Here is a 25,750-nt window from a genome sequence, read left to right as displayed (position 1 = left end):
CAAAGACATTCAATAGACTGTAAATTGCCATACACCTACAGTATTCTTCATGGTCCCTTTCAGGACCAGGGAAATAAACCCACACAGTACCAAACGTAGAAATTGCTCTTATCAGACTCCTTTTGCAGGAAACCCCCTAATTACCCTGGTGACTGTGTTGTTCTAAGGGGTATTTGTGGCTTCCAGACCTGAGACTAAAGAAACACTGCAGCATCTTTTCAAAACAGAAAATAGAGCAGTTTGCCCGAGTGGACTGTGTGTGTACGGAAGCCAACGCTAAAAAAAACAAAAAACAAACACTAGTTTATTTTCATTATTTGGCCTACTGGGCTTTTCACATTCTCTGTCACATTATATTAATTACATTTTGCTTTCAAACGCCGTAGCTGAAGATTGTGTCGCTGTCTTCTTTCTCTTCTTATGTGAGGAAAAAAATAGCTAAATTATACTCTGCCTACTCAACAGTGCCGTGCACTGTATATAATGAACGAGATCAAAGACAGAAATCCAAAGACTTTAACGCAAGGCGAGTTGATTTATGTAGCACTTCTCGTACACAGTGGCAATTCGGAATGCTTCACATAAAAGATTTAAATGAATAAGATGAAAATTAAAAATAATTCAATTTGAAAAGAACACATTTCAAATAGAGATCTAAATAAACTAGTAACTAAAAGAAATGTTAAAAATGAAAGTGCTAAAAGATTTCAAATTAAAGATGTAAAGGGGCAAAATAGAATTACAAGTGCTTTGTAGTGCTGAAAGTGAAAAAAATAAAATGAAAGGTGCAGTGACACAAGAGCAAAGAGAACAGTGTCCAAATGAGTTGACTGCCTGGTCACTTAAGTACGTTTCAGAAGAGATTTAAAGTTTCTATTGTTAGACTCTTCTAATATTCTCTGAAAACCGGTTCCATTTAAGACCAGCACAAAGGCTGGTCATGGTCATAAATGCTGAGTCTTAGCCTTTGCCTTGGGCAGTACAAACTGAGTACTTCTACTCATCATGGAGTTCTGCTTGGCACGCGACAGCATACTGGCTACATATGCTGGTCCTTTGGATAATTAACATCTATGAAATGAATCATCAAAGAATCGAATCCTGGGGAACACCACAGGTCACCAGGACTCTTTAAGCAACATTCTTTTCTGTTTCGATAAAGTAGCTCTTGCTTTGCAGATATAAACTGGAATATTTTAGGACTGTTCATGGTCATAGGTATGTCCATGATCAGGACTGGTTTAGGACTGGATTAGGACTGGTTTAGGACTTGTTTAGGACTGGTTTAGGACTGGTCTTTGGTATCAAAGGCATCAATGAGTGGTAGAGCTGTATCAGATCTGATACCTTCCCATCATCTGTATTTAAATGAATGTCAATGAATACCTTAATTAGAGCATTAATTAGTCTCATTAATATGACCACACCAAAATTATGACTGGAATTTGTCTAAATAGCTGTTTAAGGATATAAAACCATTAAATTTCTTGGAGTTCATTTTCTCAATGATTTTCCCAGTTAACGATAAATTTGAAATAGGTCTGTAATTACTTAGCTTAATCATCACTCATTTAAAAAGACTAAATTCATTAATTCACAGTGTAGATTTCTTCTAGTTTTAGTGGCATCATTACTTGATCTCTGTGCTTTGGACTGATCCTTTATTTTTTAACTCTGGACTGTGCACACATTTTCTGATTACTCCTTTTGCCTATATTGTTCTGTTTCCTCATGTATTTTACCTGTTGTTCTGTGAACTCTGTGTTCTGTGATTTTTTAGATCACTTTTATTGCCCTGCTCAAATTTTGCTTTGGACTGATTGACTTCAATCTGTGCAATAAGACCTTTCCGCTTCTGCAGCCTTCATCGGTGTGAGTCATGACAGAAGAATCAGGCGACTACACAGGTGCAACAGGAAGTAACCAAGAGCCTGCTGTACCCAGAGACATTGCGGTTGCCATTTCTGAACAGAGCAAACTTCTTCAAAAGACCAATAGAAACATAAGGAATTGCAAAACTCAGTGACCAACATCTACCGGGTTCTTCACCAACTCAGCACCTCCATTCAGGCAGTCACACCCACCAACAGTGGCTGCAACACCATCTGTCATTCCTCCTCCACCCGCCGGAAAGCTAGCTTTTTCCACACAGCTGTGACAGCACACACTCTAAATGCTGAGGTTTTCTCCTCCAGTACCATCTCTTGCCATTTCTATTCCGTGTGAGCCAACGACAGAGACCGGAATTCCACAGTCATCTCCCTGCTAACCAGGGAGCACTGGAATGGAGCCATTCCACAGATGGAAAAGAGGAAACGAGACTTTCTATTCTTAAAACAGGGCACACATTCAGCATCAGAGCACATGCTTGCATTTTGCACTGTAGCTGCCCCAGGCGGCTGGAAGGATCACACCGTGACATCTCCCCTCCGCAGAGGCCCGATGGAAGACATCCGCATGGCTTGTAGGGATGAGGAGAGTGATCTGGAAGATACAATTAATATGGCAATTTGCCTTAACAATCCTCCGAGGGAGAGAAGACGCCTTTGCCCTTCCCCAATCCCGAGCCAACTCAATGGACATCGCACATCTCACACCCTTGAAGCAGCAGAGGTGTCGGTAACAAGGTGTATGCCAATGTGGAGAACAGGACCATCATGTAGAGCACTGACCTATGAAACCAACCTCAGGAAACTTCATAGATGAGGAATTCATCCACACATTATATATTCCCTGCATTGAAATTCACACCTCAAGGTCCATGCCGAGAGATCATTCTGAACCACTGCAGCTCGCTGTTGGTGCCACTCATCATGAGCAGGTCTCGTTTTCCCCAATCCAAATCACAATCCATGAAATTATATTTTAGGCTTATCTTGCTTACAAAATTAGCCCATACATCTCTTGGTCCAAGAATGATACTGCTTCCTGGTTCCCTATATGTCCCCAATGGTGTATCTGCTAACCCTTTGCTCCACCTCTTCTGAAAGACCCCCAACTCCTGATATGTCCCCTGTTTATCATGATTAGAACAAAGTATTCAGTAAAAACAACGCAACCCAACTGCCACGTCACTGGCCTTGTTTTAGACCTCAGAACTACAGAGATTCCACCTAAAGTCTGCATATGCCCCCTCTCAGCTACAGAAACCTAAAGCCATGGAGGCTTGTGTGGATGAGGTGTTAAAACAGGTTTCAGTCGTCCCTCCACATCTCCGGCTTCAAGTTCTTCTCGCTTTAACAGGGACAGCAGTTTGAAACCATGCATAGGTTTTAGAAAGTTAGATCTAAACAAACAATTAGTTCTCAATCACTGTTGAGATACTTTGTTACCATATATATCAGTGACATCTTGATTTATTCCCCTGCTGACAAGAACATGTGAATCATGTTCGTGCAATAAAGAATAATTTTTACATCAAGGCTGAGAAATTTTCCATCTCCTTTTTAGGGTACCTAATTAGTGCTGAGTGAATAAACAAGGATAAAACAATGGCACAAGCTGTCAAAGACTGCCCCATTTCTAATCTGTTAGGAACCTTCAGAAGGCTTTGCGCTTTTTTAGGCATTTCTAGGCATTTCAACCACTGTTTTATTAGAAATTGCCATTCAATAGCAGCCCTACTCACTAAATTTGCTTAAGGGTAAACCGGGAAGGTAAAGTGTAAAATGGGCTGTTTGGAATATAACCCAAATGCAGACCTTTTCCATCCTGAAAAACCACTTTTCCCCTGCTCAAGGATCTGCATGCTAGTAGACATGTATGCTGTATGCTGTATGTATCTGTATGCTAATAGACTGTTCATCATTGAGGTAGGTGCATCAGAGACAGGGATAGGTGTTGTACTACCACAACAACACAGAACCCCATCCACAATGTTCTTACAGTGTGCTTAATTCTTTAAGAAACTCATGGCCTCAGAATGAAATTATGACATCAGATACTGTGAACTCCAGGCTGTTAAACTGACATTGGAGGAAAGGAGACATTGGTTAGAGGGAGCTCCTGAACTGTATCATGTGCTCACAGACCATAAAAATATATAATGTGTCCAAAACACTAAGAGGCTAGATCCCAGACAGACTGGGCTTTATTTTAACGTCTCGTGTAGCTCCAGAAATACCACGACTGACGCATTCTCTCAGCTACATGAAAAAGAGGAAAACATTATACCTGACTCAGTGTTTGTAGCTTCCTTCATATGGGAGTGAGATGAAGCCATCAGACAGGCACAAACCACAGAAACCAAGTCTCCAGAGTGCTCATCAGGCCTCTCTATGTCCTCCTCAATAAGGCAGAATTTATTCTATTAGTAGTAGTGGACAGATTCGCCAAAGCTTGCCATCTCATTCTGATCACTGCTCTGTCAATCTCATTTCGAGTAGCGGAGACTTTATACAACCAAGTGTTCCGGCATTATTGCATACCCAGGGGACACAGTTTCAAACAGGGTTCCTCTGAGTATGGAGAGCATTTATAAGCATGCTAGGCTTTATCATAAGTCTCACTTCAAATTACTATACCATTTTTGAAATGGCTTGAGTATGCTCAGAGCTCTTTCACTGGGCTTACACCATTGCAGTGCATTTTAGGACACCAACCCCCACTGGAACATCAGACAGGATGTACCTGCCATGGAGGGGTGGTTCTGTAAGGCTCAGAAGGTTTGGGATCTGCTCACACTCACCTGGAACAGGCTCGGTGCCTGACCGAGACACAGGCCGACCATAGGCGCATATCAGAATAACAGACAGGTGGAACCTTAAAATCAATTAACTGTGTGAGAAACGTCACTATGTTGGTCCATTTCTGGTAACAGAATGCACAAACCCAAATCACTTACAACCTCAAACTGCCTTCACGTTTCAGCATTTATTCGTCATTACATGTTTCTCTTCTCAGACTGGTGATCAAGGCTCCACTAGAAGAGACGTGACACTGGAAATCGATAGCAGTTACCGGACTTCCAGAGGTGTAGGGGTCATCTCCAGTATCTATTGGACTGAGAGGGCTACGGTCCAGAGGAGCAGTGTTGGGTGCCGGCCGGAAACATCCTGGATCCTGGTCTTATTGCCGATCATCACCCAAGTCACCCAGACCTGCTCTCACCAGACTGCTCGGTCAGCATCATCTGGCTGCTTGGGAGGAAGGGTTCCGTCAGGCCCACGGCTCTGCCTCCCACCCTTCTCACATGTTCCATTTCACGGGCCTTTAACCTGTAACGTTCCTTCCCTACCTATCACACTTGCAGCAAATCAACCCCCCCCCCCCCCTTTAAAAGTACTCTTTCCTTCACACTGCTGATTCTCCATGTATCGACGCCTTCGTTCTTTGCTCGTTTTTCTGAACCCTGGACTCTGCACCTGTTCTTTGATTACTGCTTTTGCTTTATTGCTTTCACTGACCTGCTCACTTTTTTTCTTACTTTGAACCGTTTGACTTCAATCTGTGCATTAAAAACTCTCTCCATTTGCATTTTGCTTCAGTGCAAGTTGCGACAGTAACATTAACAATTTGTGAAGCTATCCAGCAGTGCGTCAGCAGACTGGCCGGGCGGCATGGTGCTGGGCACATTTTACTCATGTAAAGTGTCGCTATGCTGTCATTTAGAAACCTCTCCTTAGAGCTTAAACAAATCTGGTCTTGAATTCTTCTGAGGTCCATGTATCAAAGAACACACAGTCAGGATCTGATGAGGCTACACATGTAGTTGAGACCCTTTGTCATAACCACCTCCAGAAATGGGACTGTGATGTTGTATGCTCCAGGCCACGCACTGCGAGAGACCAAAAGTGTTCAGCATGGTGCCGGGATCCTTGACATAATTGTGCATGGGATCCTTAATACGTGTGTTAAAATCATCAGCAATTACAAAATGGTCAAAGTCGGTGGAAATAAACATAATAACATCAGTAAACTCATCCATAAATTTGCATTGTACTTCAGAGGCCTTTAGACAATTGTTAGCAATATTCTTGGAAGCCCTTTCAGTACTGCACAGCGATATTCAAATAATAACTGCTTGCTTGTATTGGAACTAAACATTAAATAGAGCAGCTGTACCTTTCTGGCTGGCATGTGAGACATTTATAAAGTTGAAGTTTGGTGAAGCAGATTCAATGAATATGGTTGTATTGCTACATTAACTTAACTGTGTTTCAGTTAAGAGCATAAAATCAAGCCCATGGGCTGTAATACAATCATTAATTAAATGAGATTTCTGGTCAGTGATTTAATATCACAAAAGAGCTCACTGGCTATGTTCACATGCAAAGATTTTCGTCAATCCGACTAAATTCATTCCAGTTATGGATTAATTATAGATTACAGACTGAGCTGTTTATATGCACACTGTACTCAAGAATATGATGAAAATCTGGTTACATGTACACTATAACTAATCAGACCCCAAATCACGTACATATGTAGAGCACCACTTAGCGTACATGCTACGGTGACAACTAGCAGCACCTAGTCAGATGACCAGGAGTAACCTATTACCTTAGCACACAACCAGTAACCTTAGCATGCAACGACCTGTTTTCAGTTGGCACACTTTGTTTTTAATTACTTCAAAATTATGGCAGACTCAGTACTTATTTAATAAGAGGTGCGAAGATTATGTCATGTCCTGAATGTAATGTGGTGGCCCGAGTACTGAAGGGCATGAAGCAGGACGCACAGACTCTCTCGACATGGACGAACATTTATTACATACGACATACTGGCACTCACATATGACATGAATGTGGGAAGATGAACATGAACACTTTTAACAACAACGAGACGAACCTTAACATTAACACGCTACACCAGCAACGACAAACACACTGCACACATTGGCGCGGGTTTAAATACACAAAGACTAGCACAATACAGGTGTGTGCAGGTGTGGTGACCCACGTGACTCGCGAGCGTTCCATGACACTAAAACGTTGTACCACATATCAGATTTTAATTTGCTCATCCATCTTACTAACTACTTTCATGTCTTTTAAAGTTTGAAGTGTGCACTTTGTCTCCTGTCCAGCTGCCTCCTGCCTCCCCCTGTGTTGTAAACTTCCTTCACGTTGCAAACGCACATGTGTAGAATGTACTCATACTTCCAGATCAATAATGTAATCAGATACAGGCATTTACATGGCTATTATTCTTCTATTAATGTATTATTTACAGGTTCAGCTCCACCTCGTTCAATCAGATATGAATTGCATTCGGAATGGCCTCGATCGGGACTAGTCTATTCCCACTGAGGTGTATACATGGAGGTATTCTACTCCGACAGAGCTGTTAGTCAGATTAACCCATTATCAAGCTGCATTTAAAACGTGGCCACTTAGTCTTTGGCTTCAGATTTGTTCGATGCTTCCAAGGAACAATGACGTCAAGCCACAACTCCAGTCAGTGGCTTCAAGCTGCTCTTCTCCAGCTCAGCTCCAAACATAGTTCACTGTCAAAATGTAACCACCTCCACCTATGGTCAGTCAGACCTATTAGACGCGATCGCTGTGGGTAATAAATGCAATTGCCCGAGGGTGGGTGACACAGGACATGCCTCCGCACATCAGTTCCCACTACCACTGCAAAATTCCCAAATGATTGCAACTCCAACAGTGGATGCTTGGAAGTAAGGCTCAATGTCGCAAGTAAGGCTTGTGTGCTGTACTTTAAAGCCTCTCAGTCCAGTCTTCGGGACTTCCTTTCCCTGTGTACTGGATGTGTGCATTCCGGCGCGATTCCGGTCACACCTGTGATTCCTTGGCTCAGTTGTGGTGGGAGACGGAACTGGCTGGGTTTCTTCTGTCCACATTCCACTGCCCTAGCTGTCTTTCAATATGTTGTGCCGTCCGGAAAGCCCCTTAGGGTGCTCCACGCAGACCGTGCCAGTTCTTTATTCTAGAGCTCGCTGACAGGACTGTTGTAGATATTACACTGCCATTATGTCCAGAGAAACCCTTCTTATTCAATGTAGAGCGGGCGTAGTCAATGAGTCAGTAGGTCATGTTTAAGATTTATTGTATCGTATTGTATTCAAAGTGTAGCACTTATTATTTATGGATAATGACATCCATGTTCCATATTATTTGTCTGGGTGGTTTCATATAGATTAGTGGCACTGTAATGCAAGCACTTTCTCTACAAATATGAATAAAAATAAACATAGACCTTTTTAGCAACCTGTAGGACTAATATTACTTTTTTGGGTTTTTTTAATTAATGAATCGTAAATTAATTTAAAAAACCCAAAAAAGTAATATTAGTCCTACAGGTTGCTAAAAAGGTCTATAAGAGAAAATAGTGAACAACCAACAAAAAAATTAGCTATAAATCCATTGTTCAGAATTCTGCAGCCTGCTTTTCAAGTCAACTAAATCAACGGAGGTGACAATAAGCTAACAAAAGCCAACATGGTTTCCTGCTATCTGCAACAAGATTGAAACCTTTTAAATCCAATGAGCTGGTTTAGAGTGGCAGACAGTGAAATCTGTGCCATTGTCTGCCCAGAGCCAACTGTGACGGGAGAACTCCATCAGTGTAATTGAGTGAAAAATTGTCCTTTTATTGAAGATTCTGGCCACTATTTTAATGAGAAGAAGACTGGAATAATCGACTGGAGATTAAAGGAAAGATGAAAGATGAAAAATGAAAGATGGACAGCAATTCTTTTTATTGTAGAAAAAGCAGTAAACCCACAAAAAAAAAAAACTTTACAAAAGAATAAAAACAATCATTGCACCCTGATACTTCTGATAGGTAAGTAACCATGATTATCTCAGTGGCAAGACTGTCCACTCAGAGCTATGACACCCGTCCTCTCCAGTCAGAGAGAAAGCAAACAGAAAACTGGAGCACAGGTAATATTTTCATTTTGGAGCAGAAAAAGGCACTGCATTGGCGTGAGTGTCTCTTTCCTCAAACAGTTCCCTCATCATGGCCACACATTTTGCAATGCCATGTGCCAAGGAAGAGCATGACATCTGTACAACAAGATGGTGTTCTCCTTCGTCCTCTCACTGTATAGTTTCCCTCTCTGACTCCCTCTAACCCCAGGCAGCCATGCCTGCACAGCTCCACAGTCCCGCTGAGACAGCTGGAAAGACACGCCCAGCACACATCAGCTGATAACAATCGAAACTAAAAAAAAAAAAAAAAAAAGACTGACACTTTTCAGTCAGTATTATATGTAAATATGCTGGATACAGCTATTCTGTATTTTAGAGTAGATCTTAGCGCCAGGTCTAAACCACCAGCATAGATGAGCCTTGAGCAAGCATTAAAACTAACCATTAAAACCAACTGGCTAATGGTGCTCTGAAAATGTAAATTAATAAAAAATTAATTAAGCTGAAAAAATAAGGCAGTCCGTAGATCAAAAAGGTCAACGAATTTTGTGCACATATGTCTGAAGTAGGCCATGCCTCCAACCACACGCAGGATGACGCAGGAGAAATCGTAGCTCTCTCATCTATTGCAGAGCCATGGATAAACCAGCATATGGCTAGAATAGGAATGAGCAGATAAGGCAGTGTACGGACAGACTACGGCAAGCTGGAGCAGTCAGGAGCTCTCCACCCGTCCCTCCCGCACTGGTGCTGCGCAGGCACCTGGGGCGCTTCTGAATGGAAGCCGCCATTCCGCCGCCATTCCTGCTCCGAGGACAGCCTGCTGCCCACTTTTAGAGCCGCGTGAATTGAAACGGACGCGTGCCAGCCCGCGCTTCCGATTATTGTCGGGAACAGGGGAATCTTTAAGTGAAGATCCACCCCAGTAGTGTGGGAAGGTACTAATGGTATGAAACATGGAGGAGATGACTAGGAATTGATGTGAATCTGCACTTGTTTTGATGAATTGGGCTAAACATAGCCAGTGATCTTAAAACCAGTTCGCATGTAACTATATCGATTGTTCATGTACACGTGGGCAGTAGCAGTAGACTCCTGCACCAATAAGAGAATCACTAGTTAACTAGTCTTCATTGAAAACTTTGTCACTAAACAATGCCCTACTGTAGATAACCCTGAAAGAGTCTTCAGAGAGATGTAAAGTTGAGGTCATATCATAGTACACTCATCACTGAAGTGTCACATACTCAGGGTAGCTGGTATTTAGCACAAGGGCATTCAGGATCTGTCTTTGGCTGCTTTTTTTTTGTCTGGAGTGACATTAAACCTGCTGGAGCCTGAACGAATGAATAAAAAAGTGAATGAGTGAATGACTGTGGGAGTGAATAAATAAGCGTGAATGAGTAAATGAATGAATTTGTGTGAATAAGTGAATGAATGTATAAGTGAATGGATGAATCAATACGAATGACTGCATGAAGAAATGAAGGACTATGAAAAAATGAAAAGGATTTGTACAGAAATGTGGTTGAGTGTCTTCAAATAGCATTTTTGCTGGCAGCCAATGCTGTGACAAAACAGTTGGTTATAATATGAAAATGTCTAAGTCTAAGAATAGTTGTCGTGTAAAAGAGAACTCCGAGCTGGCATTTACTACGGGGGGTCTGCCGGGGGTCTCGCACTGCGAGACCATTCCCTGCATGTCCGCCAGCATTCCCAGCACACCAGTGCCAGCTAACTATCACTGGGAATCTGAAAATCTCAGCTCACGGAACCCACGCCCCGTGACAGCGTATTATTAACCTCATCAGCTCTCACGCACTCACGATCACAGACGCGAATGCACAAACGCGCACAAACACACACACCCATCAGTGCGCAAATGCATGGATGGGAGCCCAGGGCCCAGTGGAGGGTGGGTGATGCGGAGGTGATCGATTCTACTTCGACAAGCTCGAACGGAAGAAGCTTTCTGCTTCCTGCTAATGTCTCCGGCCACTCAGTGAGTCCACGCTCTTAGACCCAGCAAGCCCCCCCACCCCCGACCGATCCCACTAACACCCCCCACTCACCCCCCCCCCCCCCCCCCCGCCCGTACGAACGCCGGTGCCTACCCTCACAAGCAAATTAAAAACATCACTCAACAACACGCACAGATTCAGATGAGGCTGTTCTTAGGGACGATTTATCATGGCAATGAGGTCCATTGCTCTCTCTCTCTGTCTGTGTCATCGCAGGATGAAATGTAATAACAGCATTAATGACTATAAACTTGGACTATTCTTTGCTGTAAATCAAATATGAATACAGCTAGGATTATCTGGCTTCCTGGTCTTAAATTCTACTTCTGTCAGCTCAGACGGATAAAGCACTATAAAGGGACCATAACAACACCTCATTAAAGGACCAGGGGACAATGACCAGGGATAAGTGCCGCCGTAATAGAGAGACATCGCTGCTGTCATGTCTGGTTAGCAGCTGTAGCTGAGACGGAGTTTTCACCTTGCCGTGTTTAGCTGAAACACTGTCAGTAGGTGCGTCGTACACGCAAGCATGGGTGTTTCCACTGTGTTTGGGGATGGGATAATCAGCAGCTGTGGTTGTGAGCTGGGGGAGGACTAGGTAGCACAAGGCTTCCCTGAGGGGGAGGTGTGGGCAGTGGTTCTTGCAGGACGGAGTGGTCCGGGGGGAGGGCGCGCGCGCGAGCCCTGCGGCCCGTAAACGGGTCAGAGCTGTGCAGACTGAACAGTCTCGGTTAGCAGATACCACCAGCCACACCTACAGTCCTGCAGTCACACGATTTATTTTGGTACCAGGAGAGAATTCAGATTGGCCACAAGAGAGAGAAGAGGGAAGAGGGGAGAGAGAGCGGGAGAGAGAGAGAAAGAGAGAGAGAGAGAGAGAGAGAGAGAGAGAGAGAGAGAGAGAGAGAGAGAGATTTTTATATGGGAAACTGGTACTATATTAATAACTGCATGTTACCACGTTAATAACAGTTTGTGTGTGTCTTGTATTACACATTAGCATTCTGGGTTAAATAATCTCTTTTACCTTTAATCCATTCAGCGGATTATACAGCGTGCATGCTTGTCATTGGATTTCTAACAAAGTTAATAATTGTACTAATAAAAGCTCCACATCCAGCAGACCAAGTTTTAAACAAATCCGCTGCTGTCTATAAATGATAGCGCTCAAGTCAGTTCAGAATAAACAATTTATAGATGCTGCCATTCCTGCAGCCAACCCACACCGAGCAACAGCATGCCTGAATGTTGTGTCCAATAGGGCATTTGTAAACCTTTTGCTGTAATTCATGTGCCTCTCGGTTCACCCACATCGCAGTGACCGTTTCAGCACGCTGCCGGGCTGTGGCATTTGAGGGCTTCACATTTCCGTCACATCCATCCAAATGTTGCTGAAGCATCTCTCCCTCTGGCCCATGACCTTTGCCCTCACCTCTCATTAGTCAAAGGATTTGTGGGCTTCCTGTCACTGGCTTATCGTCATGAAGAACATGGACACCACGCCAGACCTATTGACATCTCATACCTTGTTCTTTTAAGTGCTTTACTGTGTGTGTGTGTGTGTGTGTGTGTGTGTGTGTGTGTGTGTGTGTGTGTGTGTGTGTGTGTGTGTGTGTGTGTGTGGTTTAATCGCAGACCCAATGTGATACATCACACCTGAGCTCACGTAACTGCTGCTGTCTGAGGAGTTAAGTGAATTCAGATGCTTCGAGGAGGCCAGCTGCCTTCAATCATTTTACTAACACAAACCATTTGAGAATTAATAATTAATATTCAAGGCATCTTATTCCCAAACTACAGCTGACCGTACGCATTTTCGTACAGAGATCCACTCAGCCCAGCATTGTGACAGACTGGACTGACTGGTAGGAGTGTGTTCAGGTAATCCAGACAAACGAAGCACACACTATGCGCACGCACACACACACACACACACACACACACGCACTCTGTCATGGAGAACAGCTGATAGCATGATGGCTCCATTAAATTAATCTGACAGTTACAGAAACTGAAAGTTACAGTAGTGAGAAAAGCTCTATGAGAATTTTTACAAAACTCTTCGGCTTTTGCCTATAAAAAGAATCCAGTTGTACTTTATTTTGATGGACCCCTATAAAATATCTACAGATGCAAATTGATAACCCTACTGAGAATCACATCAGTTTCAAGTAAAAGTTTAAGGTTAGAGTTAGGTTTAGAATTAGGTTTAGCTTTTGAGTTTAGGGTAAGATTTAATAGAATCTACTGTATTTCATTTAGATTTCATTTAAATGTACCTCAAGTTCACGTAAATATTAATTAAACTAATCATCTACATACATACATACACACAGACACACACACACACACACACACACACACACACACACACACACACGTGACCATCAAAATAAAGTGTTACCAAAAATGCCACTAGTGACTAAATATAAGGGTTCACTTAACGCCCACCCCACCCTGCCCCACATCCACATCATTATTGACCATTTGCTTAAAAAGATATGGCAGATGTGTTCATTGTAGCCTGTGTTAAAAAGAAAATAATACATTTGTGTGTGTTAATTGTAGTCTGTGTTAAATAATAAAAAATAAAACTTTTTTTAATTAATTATTTTCATGAAAATCAGTGTAAGTTTTAGGAGATTTTCATGCAGAAATACAGATCATTTCATAGTGGTCTCAAAACACAAGTGCTAAAGTACTCTCTTCTTCCTATGATCATTTGTTAGCTACAGTTTGAGGGGATAAAGCCTGATGGATCACATCGCTTACAGCAGTTATGGTGTGATGCCCGTAATACCTGTTATGGAACTGGACTCCAGAGTGGTCTCTGCAACTGTGTAAATACAATACAAATGCCCCCCAATCTCAAATAGCTGGTTAAAATAATTACCCAATCTTAAATCCCCACGACACAATGTTTCTGCAGCTATCAGATGACAATTCAAACTTCTTCAGCCTTCTCTGTAGACTGGTACAGGTTGACAAATAACTAACACGGTAAATCTAGCCGTCTGTATCTCAACTCTTGAAAGTTGAGATAATGAGATAATATATTGCTTAGGGCCCAGTGACTGAGAGCTGTTCCATTACCAGCATGAGACCAAACTTCAGTGCATGAACACAATGGCTTCTAAATTGCTGCGTTAAAAAGGAACTCCACAAAGCAGCCACCACAGGAATGTGTTTGGAGAAACGAGAACATGGAGGAATAATGAAATCCACAATAATCCATATAATTCTTAAAAAACATAACAGAGAACAAAAAAGGTAGCGGGGTTCTTTTAAACCACATTACAAAAATTATGGTTTCTAATCCAGTCCGTACGGAACTCCAGCCTGTCTGAATTTCCATTCTGATCCAGCTCCCAAAAAAGCTACTGCTGAATACCTGCCCCAGATTGGCTAACAGAGAAGAGAAAGAAAAGCCTGAGGTATTATTGAGGTGAGTACCAGGAAAGATGGATTAAGACATACTTGTGTAGGATGCGAATCAGAAAGGGTTAAACTCTAAAAAGGAATGTAACTAGTCAAGAAATCAGTTGGTCATCAGCTGAATGACATTTTACATGTGTTGGCTTGAGAAAACATCTTTTGTTCATTCAGTAAGAAGTGCTTGGCTGAGTTTGCCATTTGTTCATCATGACTGTACTATAACGTCATCTGACATTTCTGCCAAACGAGCCGCTGTGTAACATAAGCTCTGAAGAACTTAGAACTTCCTGTGAAATTAGCCATCAGCCAGCAAAAGCTCTCTCATGAGCAGTCACATACAACAGGTCAGAAATGAATTTATACAACTGTTCCAACCAAGTAATTTGATTGGACAAGAAACGTTCCATGAGTGCTGATATAGAGTATAACATGCCGCCAAATTGACTGTCAACAGACTCTTATTTCACTAGTTGCACAATACTTGGAAACATACAGACGACACAAAAGTGGCTGGCCTGCGGGAACGTGAACCAAACGTGTGTGTGTTGCTTAGCGTAGATGTTTATTAGAGTTTGCACCCCAGCTTGTCCTGCTGCAGGACACATCCGCATCCACGCCCCTTCTGCCCCTCCCTCTCCCCATTAAACACAAGTAACAGCGAGTGAAACCGAGGGAGTTTAAAAGCCAAACAACATTTTTGTTTTGCCCTCACTGATATCATAACTTGGTCAGTTTGTTATTTGTAATTGTTTCACTTTTTGTTCATTCTTTTTTTTTTTATTCCTTGTGTTTTGTTGGCCAGTGGGTTTTGTTCAACTTCTTTAGAGTTAAATAGAAAAAAATGACAATTACAGTATTTTTTAAAATTGTTGTATACAAAATTATATATATATGTAGCGCTCAAAAGAAGCAACTTAACGCTCTCTCTCTCTCTCTCTCTCTCTCTGAGATATATATATATCTCAAGATCTGACAGTACTGCTTTAAGCTGCTGGCTGTCAGATTAAGTAAGACTCGTCATGGATGGCATCATATTGCACTCATGCTCCTTTTATGGGCCTCCATCTTGAGGCATGTTGCCATATAGTGTGTGGGGATTTCCAAAAGGAGCTCGCGTGTGGGACAAAGGTCAGTGGATGGCTGGTTTGTGTTAATGTCCGGTTATCCTAGGCCTCAAACACAGGTACTAAATCTCTTTTAATGGTAAACAAAATGAATTTGGCAGGCGTTACTGTGACGGCTCACCGCTTACTTAGCTTGTTAAACGTCCTAATACAGGGCTTTATGAGGACATGGACTTTTTCTGACTGACATGTAATTACATGCAACGGGAGACGATGTTCAGTTCATTGCCGTGATATTCAGCTCATTCATACATGTTCCCCACAACAGGATTAATGCTCAGCCCTGATGTCTCCTAAGGTTTGTTGCTCCACACTGTGTGTGCTGACTGACTACACAATGTGGTCTGGGTCAAACTGCATAAAACCAGTCTTAATCCAGATGTCACTGCACTCACTACGCCCTGAGGACTTCTCCATCCTAGCACCTAGTTAGTGGAATGAACTTCCATTGGCTATCCAATCAGAGTTCCTTGCGGTCTTAAGATGCATATCGACTTAAGATGCATATCGTTGAAAAGCACTTTAAATCAGGCACTTGTAATATTTTATATTTGTCTTTGACATGTGGCGTTTAGTAATTCCTTCCTTAAGTGTGTTGTATTCTATAGCATCGCATTGTATCTCATTCTACGCTACAGCACCCACACTTGGTTCTGGCTGTGTCCTGATTAAGGGCATTTCTGAGCTCTAACCTATTTGTGATCACTAAGGACACTAAAACACTTCTGCCAAGTTGCTCGGAATGTAAATGCAATTTCACGTATCCTCCTCTCAACGACACTTTAAACGGTATCTAATTTGTTGACCTCTGCAGAGAGCCAGTTATTCAATCATTCCCTATCCGTGTCTCTGTTCCCTAAAGCTCACTTAAAATCCCCAAGCCAACTGTCACAGCAGCACTAATCGCGCGAGCTGCTCTAAATCCATAAACACATTACATCTCTTATATGACACTCTACGCACTCCTTTAGGCATACAGACAAAAAAAAAGATTGAGGGGGAAATTAGGAAGGGTCTCAGCAGAAGCCTTGGAGCGTTAGAGTCCTCAGCTGTGTGAGGCAAAGGTCGTGCCCCATTCAGCCCTCTACGTTGCTCCTCTCTGCCAAACCTCGTCCCTTCGCTTACCAGGCTCCCACAATCCTCTGGGTCTCGCAATGTTCAAGGACAGTGCTTCTCCCAGAAGATGCTTATATAAGCCACCGGCAGATGGTGAGAGAAGGGATACCAGAGGCTCAGGGGAGAAGCAGTGATGCAATGGGACTAAAGACTGCATGTCCTCCAGTGAAGGAGAGAATATGGCTCCAATTCCCTCATCAAAATTACCCAGGAGACAGCAAGACACATCGTGAGCCATCAAGGAAAGGGCAGGTTCATTGAATTACAAAAGAGAATCAAAGCAATAGTTATCGCTTTTGCAGACAGATTATGATGGCCATTTATTCACTGACAAATCCTTGGAATTTTGGTTTGGTAATAACCAATTTATTTAGCCACTCTCAAATGCTGTGGGTCAGCTTTGCAGACCCAAATTAAACCTAAAATTAAACCATTTCCAATAATAATTCAATATAGGTTCAGCAATTTAGATTAGATTTAACCCATGTCCCCGGAACTACAGTAAAACCACTGCAAATTGGTATACAACCCTTCACATAGCAACATTAATAACCAAAAGTGTGCATTAAATATACATCACACACAGCTACAGCCCAAAATAAGTCGTAGAGGCTGTAAAGTTGGTGCCCAGTCTGTGAACGTTGCAATGATGTAAAGACACAAGGTTCTCTCACTGAGGACTCTGATTATCTGCAGACATGTAACACCAACAGAACTTCCCACTCACTGTGAGGGATCGGCAAAGATTTTTTTAACTTTTATTTCATTCTTTTTTTTTGCTGCTTTGATCAGCAGGCATCACTTGCCAGGGTTTTCCTGCTAACGGTAAAGTGGAACGCTTAAACAGGCTTTCAGCAGCCCGCACAATGCTTCAACAGCTGCGACTGTCTAACCCGTTAATGCATCTGGTGACCTTTGTGCTGTGTCAGCGGGAACATGCACACCACACACACACACACACACACACACACACACACACACACCACACGTAGGCACAGACATACAAATGTGTTCATTCATTCACACGTAGCCTTCATTAGCATGCTATCTAAGGCTTACAACCTGCCAGATGCATTTATATGGAAACTTATTCATATAAAAACAAACATGCACAGCGTGTTTATTGTAACCATTACTGTGGCTTCATACTTTTCTATTGCAATTTTTAATTAGCTATATCTGTACAAGAACATCAACAACAACAAAGCAAGTGTAAGAGAATCTATGAAGTCAATCAGATGATGTCACTTGCCACCAAGTGACAACTCAGAAATGATGGTACTCTTACTATGCCAGAGTGACAGTGAGCAGCATGTCAATATGTCTGAGCAAACACCTTCACTAACGTTTTTAAAAATCATTGCACAGAGTGGCTAGCGCAGCGAGTTGGCAAACCAGGCTCGTCCTCGCCATTACCCCGCCAAGGTCAGCCATAAAAAAGACGAACCATAACTGGCCCATAATCAGTTGTGTAGATGGTTGCATCTTCCTCATGCAAGTCCATTATTCTACACCTCGGGTTCATTAATGAGCTCTGTGGCAGACTCGGGGCTTCCGTGCCCAACCATGGGTCCCGCACCAGGCCAGGGGTCCCAAAGCACTGGGGAGCCGCTTTCAAGGTCACGACAATGCCTCTCGTCAGCTTCTATATTACGCACATCTGAGCTCCGGGCCACCAGGGCCATGGCGCCTCTCCTGCTCACACACACCTGCCACGAATCGCCCTTTAGCTATCAAGGCCTTCGAAAGATGAATCGGCCACGCTGGGGAAAAGTAAGAGCTGATTCACACATACATTTTTATCTCTTTTTTTAAGTGCTGTGGTGTATTTATCATCAATATTGTGCGATAGGAAAGCCAGCATTCTGTGCTGCTTATTGACATGATCGTATGATGAATCAGAGGACCACATTTCTCATTCATCTCATTGTGGTGAGCCTCTCCCCATCACAAAGCATCATCGCTGATCCGGGGGCACAATATAAAGTCCACAGGTTCCAAGATTATATGCTACGTTGCTTTGATTGTTGGGGGGGCAAATCTATTATCCTTCCCACCCAGTGACAGTATGTCCAATTGTACTCTTTTGGACCCCTAACTATAACATATGGCACAACTGGGTCTCAGTCCCTGTAGTGTATTGTATCCTGTGGCAGACGCTGCCAACTAGCACCACACACACTGAAAGCACATTTGTTGAAAATGGATTGCTGTTCATGGCCTCTTATCATTGTGTGCCTGAGATGATGCACAGTAATGCACCAGCAGAAAGTGCAAAATAAGACGTTTTTGCCAGATTTTCATCTGAGAGCGACTGCGCATTTAACGGTGCACGGCGTGGAAGGCAATCATGCAAACAAGGCTGTGGACGATGTAGAAGTCGAATACTTAATACCCAGATCTGGACTACTGAAACATCATGACTGATGTTACAATTGATTTCTAGCCCGGTACATAATGTATGGCCAGATTAAGGCCTTTGCTAAGAAATGGATTATAGTCATTAACACTAATGTGAGTTTCATGTCAAAACCAACCAAATTACTTGTAATGTCTCATCATAATTTAGAATTCACCATTCTCTACTACACAAACTAAAAAGAACAGGAAAGGACATATAAAAAAAATAATAATAATAATAATAATAAATATTATTATTGTATTTTTATTGTTATTATTATTGTTGTTGTTGTTGTTATTATTGTATTATTGATGTTATTATTATTATTATATTAAATAAAAATTAATTGTAGGCCATATATAACTGAAACATATGTTATATCCTCATGTGTTATAATGTTATATTAGTTCATACTTTTTTTTATTATTTATAAGCAAGAGTGCTTCTTCTCCAAAGCCCAAAATACATCAACCATTAGTAAAGTAGGGCAGTTTCTTAGTGTAGCTTCTAGCTCATACACGAGCATTTACATACAGGCAGCAGTGGTCTGTGAACACAGACTCCTTTCATCTCTCTCTCTCTCTCTCTCTCTCTCTCTCTCTCTCTCTCTCTCTCTCTCTCTCTCTCTCTCTCTTTCTCTCTCTCACACGGCTGCACCCTACTGTCTCAACTGTTGTGAAACAGCATTCTGTGCCCCTTCTATCTGTCACTGAGAGGGATTATGCTGCGTCAGTGAAAGTGTGAGACGCGTGGCCCACCCACCCTGGCTCACCGTGCTCAGCCGCTCCGCAGACCCCCCCCCCCACACACACACACACACACATCCACCCCCCACCGTGTACATCCCCTTCCCCCCCCTAATCAACATCAATAATGTGACAGGCCACCGTAATTCAGCCCACGTGGATGTTAAACAGACTGCTGTCGTGTTTACCCTCGCCCTGGAGGGCGACAGACTGCAGCCTGACGTAGTAAGGAAAAGAAAAGAATCACCCCCACCCACAGTCCCTCCTTCTCGACCTAGCTAGGAGCGACTCAGGCCATTTTTCTCGCTGAAACGGTGTTCTGCTTTTCAGGAATTCAGATTCATGGCCGCCCTGCGCCAAAGCAGCAGGCTGTAATGAGATCAGGTAGCAGGTGCATCAGAGGAGATTTGGGCTGTGCTGGAAGTTGCCCTTTAGGTCTGAAGCTTGCTGAACAATATTTGAAGCATGGGAAGACTGCACTCTCAAATGAAAGGGGCATTTGAACAAATTGAAAATAATAAAATTAAACTTTAATAAGTTCATATAAAAAGTTTAGGAAAAACAGGCCAGTCTATATGGTAGTATACCAACTCAAAGTTCTACTAAAAATGCATACGCTGTACGTAAATGTGTGTAGCCACCAGAAGAAAAAAAAGCTAGTTTTTAGTGAATGTGTCACGGGATCTGAAAAATGCTTACTAGGTGACCCTAGCTAATCCCTGGTCTTTCTGCATGATGGTCTTTGAGCAGAGAGATGCTTAATAGTCTCATTTTAGATTAACAAATCAAAGAGTTCCCCAGCCCTGCGCCTTCCATCTGTACCTCTCATGACTTTGGTAAAACGCACTGAAATTATAATTTCAAGTGAGAAAAGAATAAATCCAGGATTACATATAAAGATAATGACATATCCTGTATAAAGATATGTGAATATATATATATATGTCTGTGATTTTCTCGGCACATTTTTCAGCTGCCTATAATATAAAAGCGGCTTATGCATATCACATAAGTCCAGGCGCCACCCCGTGTATACAGTATATTATACTTCATAAGTCACTGTAGAACTTTCTGGACAAGTTGTGTGTAAGGACACTGTCAGCAGCATGCATGGGAAATGAGGTTGTAAGTGGATTTCAGCACAGGGGAATTTTCCAAAGAGTCCTTAATGGATCTCATCGGCATTTTTTTGCAAGCCCTCACCCCGTTGGCACATAGGCCGTGCAGCTCGTGGGCCGCACGCACGCTGTTACGCGTGCCTGTGTGTGTGTGTGTGTGTGTGTGTGTGTGAGTGCAGCATCTGTCCGAGGTGTGGCGGCTCTCCCTGCTCTAACGCCTCTGCTGCAAGTTCAGAGCCGGCCAGTCTGTGAACAGAACTGGGTATGGGAAAGCATCAAAAACATTCCAGCCTGCAGTGCCGTGTCTGCAAGACTGCCTTCCCCCGATCTCTACGCCACCCACACCTCCATGGTTACCAACGCATCACAGAACGCCGAAAAAAAAAAACCCAGATGGACTCACCCCAGCGTCGTCATGGTGACGATGGTGTACCAGAAGGAGGCTGGAATGCTGGTGAAGTTGGTGCCCTTGGTGCCTTTCTCGGCGTAGAACATGACGGTGGCGAAGATGATGATGGCCATGGTGAGGGAGAAGAGGAGGAAGCCCAGCTCTGAGGCGCAGCTCTTCAGCGTGTAGCCCAGGATGCGCAGGCCCTGCGAGTGGCGCGAGAACTTGAAGATGCGGAAGACGCGGAAGACGCGCAGCGTGACGAAGGCGCCGCTCACGTCCTCGTTGTCAGGCATGACCAGGCCGATGTAGTAGGGCATGATGGCCACCACGTCGATGACGCTCATCACCGAGCGCATGAACTTGCAGCGACTGGGCGCGGCGAACAGCCGCATCAGGTACTCGAAGGTGAAGATGAGGACGCACGCCGTGTCCATGCAGAAGAAGGCCACGGAGTACTTCTCCCCGCACGGCAGGTGCTTCACGCTGCCTTTGGCCGGCTGGCAAGGCACCGTCTCTACCACGTTGGCGATGACGGACACAGCGATGAAGAAGCCCGTGACATAGTAGAACACCAGCGCCATGGTGCTCGTGTGGGGGTTCTCGAAAGCCCGCCACAGGCGCTCGCGGTGCGTACTGTTCGGGGGGAGAGGTGTGTCCGTGGCCATCTCTGCCTCCGTGTCCTCGGCCAACCGTTCCTGGTTCTCTTTCTTGCGGTCACGGTACTCTTCCATGCAGCAGTCTCCGATGATGTCCGGGACAATGCCGTAAAAAGCCAGCTCCTCGTCGAAGGCCTGGATGCACTCTTGCCGCGGGTAGTGCAGTTTGCCCGTACGGTAGAAGTTCAGAATGTGGCGGAACATCTCCGGGTCCCTGTCAAAGAAATATTCCTGAGTGTCCTCGTTGTAGAAAAATTCCTTTTCAGAGCTTCCCAGCAAAGTGTCGGGATAGCGGTCCAGGGTGTTTTTCCAGGTCTGGAAGCGAAGCCCACTCACGTTCACGATCAGAATCTCATCAGTGCGGCGCTTCTTGTCGACGGGCGGCTTGGGCATGGTGTTTTTGGCCAGAGGAAGCCAGCCGACCGCGGCCGCCCGGGCGAATGGCAGCCATGTCGCCACTCCGGCAGCCATCTTTGGTGACTGTAGTTTTCTTGCTAAAGCGACCAGGTGAGCGTCGTGGGTGACTGTGGGCCCTGGGCTGGTTTCTTCGAACCTTTTCGAAGCAAGAGGAAGAGAAAAGGTATTTCCAACCTAACCATCCGAGCTGTTGGCTTTAACGGCCTGACCGGTTAGAGTAACTTTTTCTTTCAGCTGGTCTGTCCACTTCATTCACAGGAGGTGAGTGGGTTATTTGCCCAGTCCTCTTTCATCCTCAGGGAAAAGTCTTCCAACAGTCCCACTGGACTACAGAAGACGAACGTGCCGCCATCCTAAGTGCACCATGAGCTAGTGTCCATAAACCAAAATAAAAAAAACAAAACTAAAAAAGGTCCTAAAACAGACCCTGTTCAGAAGTGCAAGCTGGGCGCTCAGCCTTTTTCTTGCTGAGTATAGCTTCAGTGTCTTGATATTATTCATAAAAGCAGCCTGAACACCTTCTGGTTAAATCAGCCAGTTCTTGCGCACAGATTCTGCCTAAAGAAGACAGATGTGTTGCGGCACACTTTAAGCTCGCATTAAATTGTCACAATAGTCTCTGAAATTGCAAGATAGGCAAATCGTTCTCTGTTGCTGTTGCTCTCGCTCCGTCTCCCCCCCCCCTTTCTCCGCGTCGTCTTAGAGCTTTGACTGCAAGCGTCGCCTCTCCGTTACTAGCGAGCTGGAAGCGGCTACGCGCTATCACCGTTGGCTGATGAGGCTTCTGAATAGAGAGCTAGGAGATCAAATGTGCTTCTGTTCCATGTACGGCGTTTTCTTTATATCCCTGTCAGAATGAAACACAACAAAAGCTCAGATACTGTAGAGCACTGACTTCTAAAGCCTGTGCGCACAATCACGACTGCTGGTGCCCCAGCCTTTTGCAGTCCGGTTTGAATGAGCAGGCTTCAGAGTTGTTTTACAAAATGCCTCTCATGGGTGATGTTAAACTTTCAAAAGATTTACTCATGCACAAAAAGCCAAAAAGAGGTTTTTTTTTCTTAAATGAAATATCAATGAAAACTGTTCCATGTTGCTCTTTAACTCAATAGCAAGGGGTAAAGTACCTGCCCATGTCTAAATATACTTTAGACATATACAGGAAAGATAACGTAACTGCATTACATATGGCAGTCACCACTATCATATATTGTTTAGTAAACTATAATTAACCTTTACAAAATAAGACAATAGGTTAGAATCACAATACATATTTTTCTGAGCTAATTTTCAGATAATTTGTTCCTAAATATCCTGTTGCATCATGAATGCAAGTAAACAAATCAAGTGCCAGGAAGACAGCTAAAAAGGAGGGTAAAAACAGGACAGGGTAAACAGGGTAAAAACAGGACCACGCATGCAACACTGTCTCGTTTTCGGTGGTCTGAGAAAGTCCTACTGACGGGCAGATTACCCAGCGCAACCCAGTGCATATCTCACACATTCGCACAATGAGAAATCAATCACGGTGTAGACCACCTTTCCTTGATCAAAAACAACACATGTACACAGTTCCTAGAAGTGAACCTGCCGATTCAGGCAAACAGACACAATACTCTATCACACTGCTGAAATGCATAAGTTCTTCACCCTTCATCTGTGTAATATTGCTTATATAGCTCTCACGAAAGGTTTCCCTAAGACACAGCTTGTTGCTCGGTGCTTTAAAGTACCTCGCAGTCATTTAAAATCCTGACATTTTGCAAGAAAAATCAACTCTGACACACAATGCCCTCGCCCACTTTATACATCCAAAAATCGTGGAGTGCACTAAATTGGGACCGTGCAAGTACAAGAAGGGAAAAGGTCCCGCTCGTCTCTAACGAAGTTACGAGAAGCCAACATGCTCTATAACTCAGGGCTCTAATGGGCGTCTCTTATGAGAAAGAATCTATTTTAAAGCTTAATAAGGTTCATAGTTACCTCCTGCTACAGAAGAAGATCTAGAAAGGATGATGGGTCCTGTGTGACAGAAAAGCAGATGGAAGAAAGACAAAAATAAATAGGAAAAAAGCAGGCGAGGAGGAGCGCAGGAGAGAAGAGAGTCCTCTGCAGCAGTCTCGGCATATCACGTACAGGCTAGAGAAGAAGTGATTGTAATGCTTAGCCTTTCTATCCTCCCTCTCTCTCTCTCTCTCTCTCTCTCTCTCTCTCTCTCTCTCTCTCCCCCTTCTCTCCTCTGCTTGTGCTCCACTCCTGCACTGGCTCTCTTGCGCTCTCATTTGCTTGCTCAACCCCCCACCCCTCCATCTCTCTCTCTCTCTCTCGCTCTCTATCTCTCTCTCACTGACACACACGCGCACGCACACACACATGCAGGCTTTCTCCCTCTCTTACACTCACACATCCATCTAATGCTTAACTCACACATGTGCCATATGTGAAGGAGAACATGGTACAGGTTTCATAATATACACAGCAAACTTACAAGCTGTGGCTACAACCAGTAAAAGGTAGTTAGAGACCTGCTTCGGGTAACAGACGTGAACTGTGATTGGACTTGTAGCACAATTCCCACAGTGGCATTAAGAAATAGCTTCAGTCTTTGTCTGGAACTCTCTGGTCCTACTATTCAAGTTGGGGGCTACCTGTTGTGGTTTTGGCTTGTACTCGTATGCTGGTCCCTCTTACCTCAGTCCTATCTTGCATTCGGACTCGATTGCCTCAGCTACACGAGTTGTTTTTTTTGTTCTGAAACGCCATGATGTAAGGCAGGGAGAGTTTATGTTCCACCAAGTGCACAGGCTGACACTACCACATTACACATTCGGTGAAGAGAGAGGGGAAAAAAACCCTACCACAGAAAAATGTCCTTCTCTCAAAGGAACTGGCGATGGAATGAACTGATGAGGTTCCTCGGCCATGTCGCGCGCAAGCAGGAGGAGGGTGAGCGTAGTGGTCCACCATCATGGGAGGCTCCACGGTAACTCCTGCTCTGAATTATTCATGTGGACTAAAGCAGACCGACACTCATTCACGTGCCATCCATACTGGGAGCACTTTGCCTATTCACGTGCATGTGCACCTGTACACACACACACACACACACAGACACACACACAGACACACACACACACACACACACACACAGACACACACACAGACACACACACACACACACACACACACACACACACACAGACACACACACACACACACACACACATAGACACACACGACACACACACACAAATAAGATACTGCATATAGAATACCGAGATGCCCCTAAAATAGAAGGACCCAACTGCAGTGGTATTTATAGCCGTTTACCTGAGGGCATTAAGAGTTATAAGGTGTTTACAGAAATCTACTGTACACAACATGCATGCACATCAGTACATACTTTGGAAATGAATGGCTTTGCTCCTGTTTTTATCAACAGTGCATGCAGAACACCGAGAGTCTCCAACATAATCGTT

General features: G+C 43.7%; 1 protein-coding gene across 1 annotated transcript in view; it reads right to left on the bottom strand.

Annotated features, from left to right (window-relative positions):
• The window catches only part of kcnd1 (potassium voltage-gated channel, Shal-related subfamily, member 1), a 56,736-nt gene extending 32,276 nt beyond the window's left edge, over window positions 1–24,460 (bottom strand). Inside the window, exons 1-2 of the mRNA XM_035521778.2 lie at window positions 24,255–24,460; window positions 21,211–23,118 (exon numbers count right to left, since the gene is read on the bottom strand). Coding sequence (XP_035377671.1) covers window positions 21,211–22,325 — 1,115 coding nt within the window. The 5' untranslated portion in view covers window positions 22,326–23,118; window positions 24,255–24,460. The remainder of the gene's footprint in view (window positions 1–21,210; window positions 23,119–24,254) is intronic.
• Between the last annotated feature and the right edge of the window lie 1,290 nt (window positions 24,461–25,750).

This window comes from Electrophorus electricus, chromosome 25 (assembly GCF_041902795.1).
Source record: "Electrophorus electricus isolate QZ-2024a chromosome 25, ASM4190279v1, whole genome shotgun sequence".
Taxonomy (NCBI): domain Eukaryota; kingdom Metazoa; phylum Chordata; class Actinopteri; order Gymnotiformes; family Gymnotidae; genus Electrophorus; species Electrophorus electricus.
Note: the sequence above shows the minus strand (reverse complement) of the source record. Positions and strands in the feature narration are given on the sequence as shown.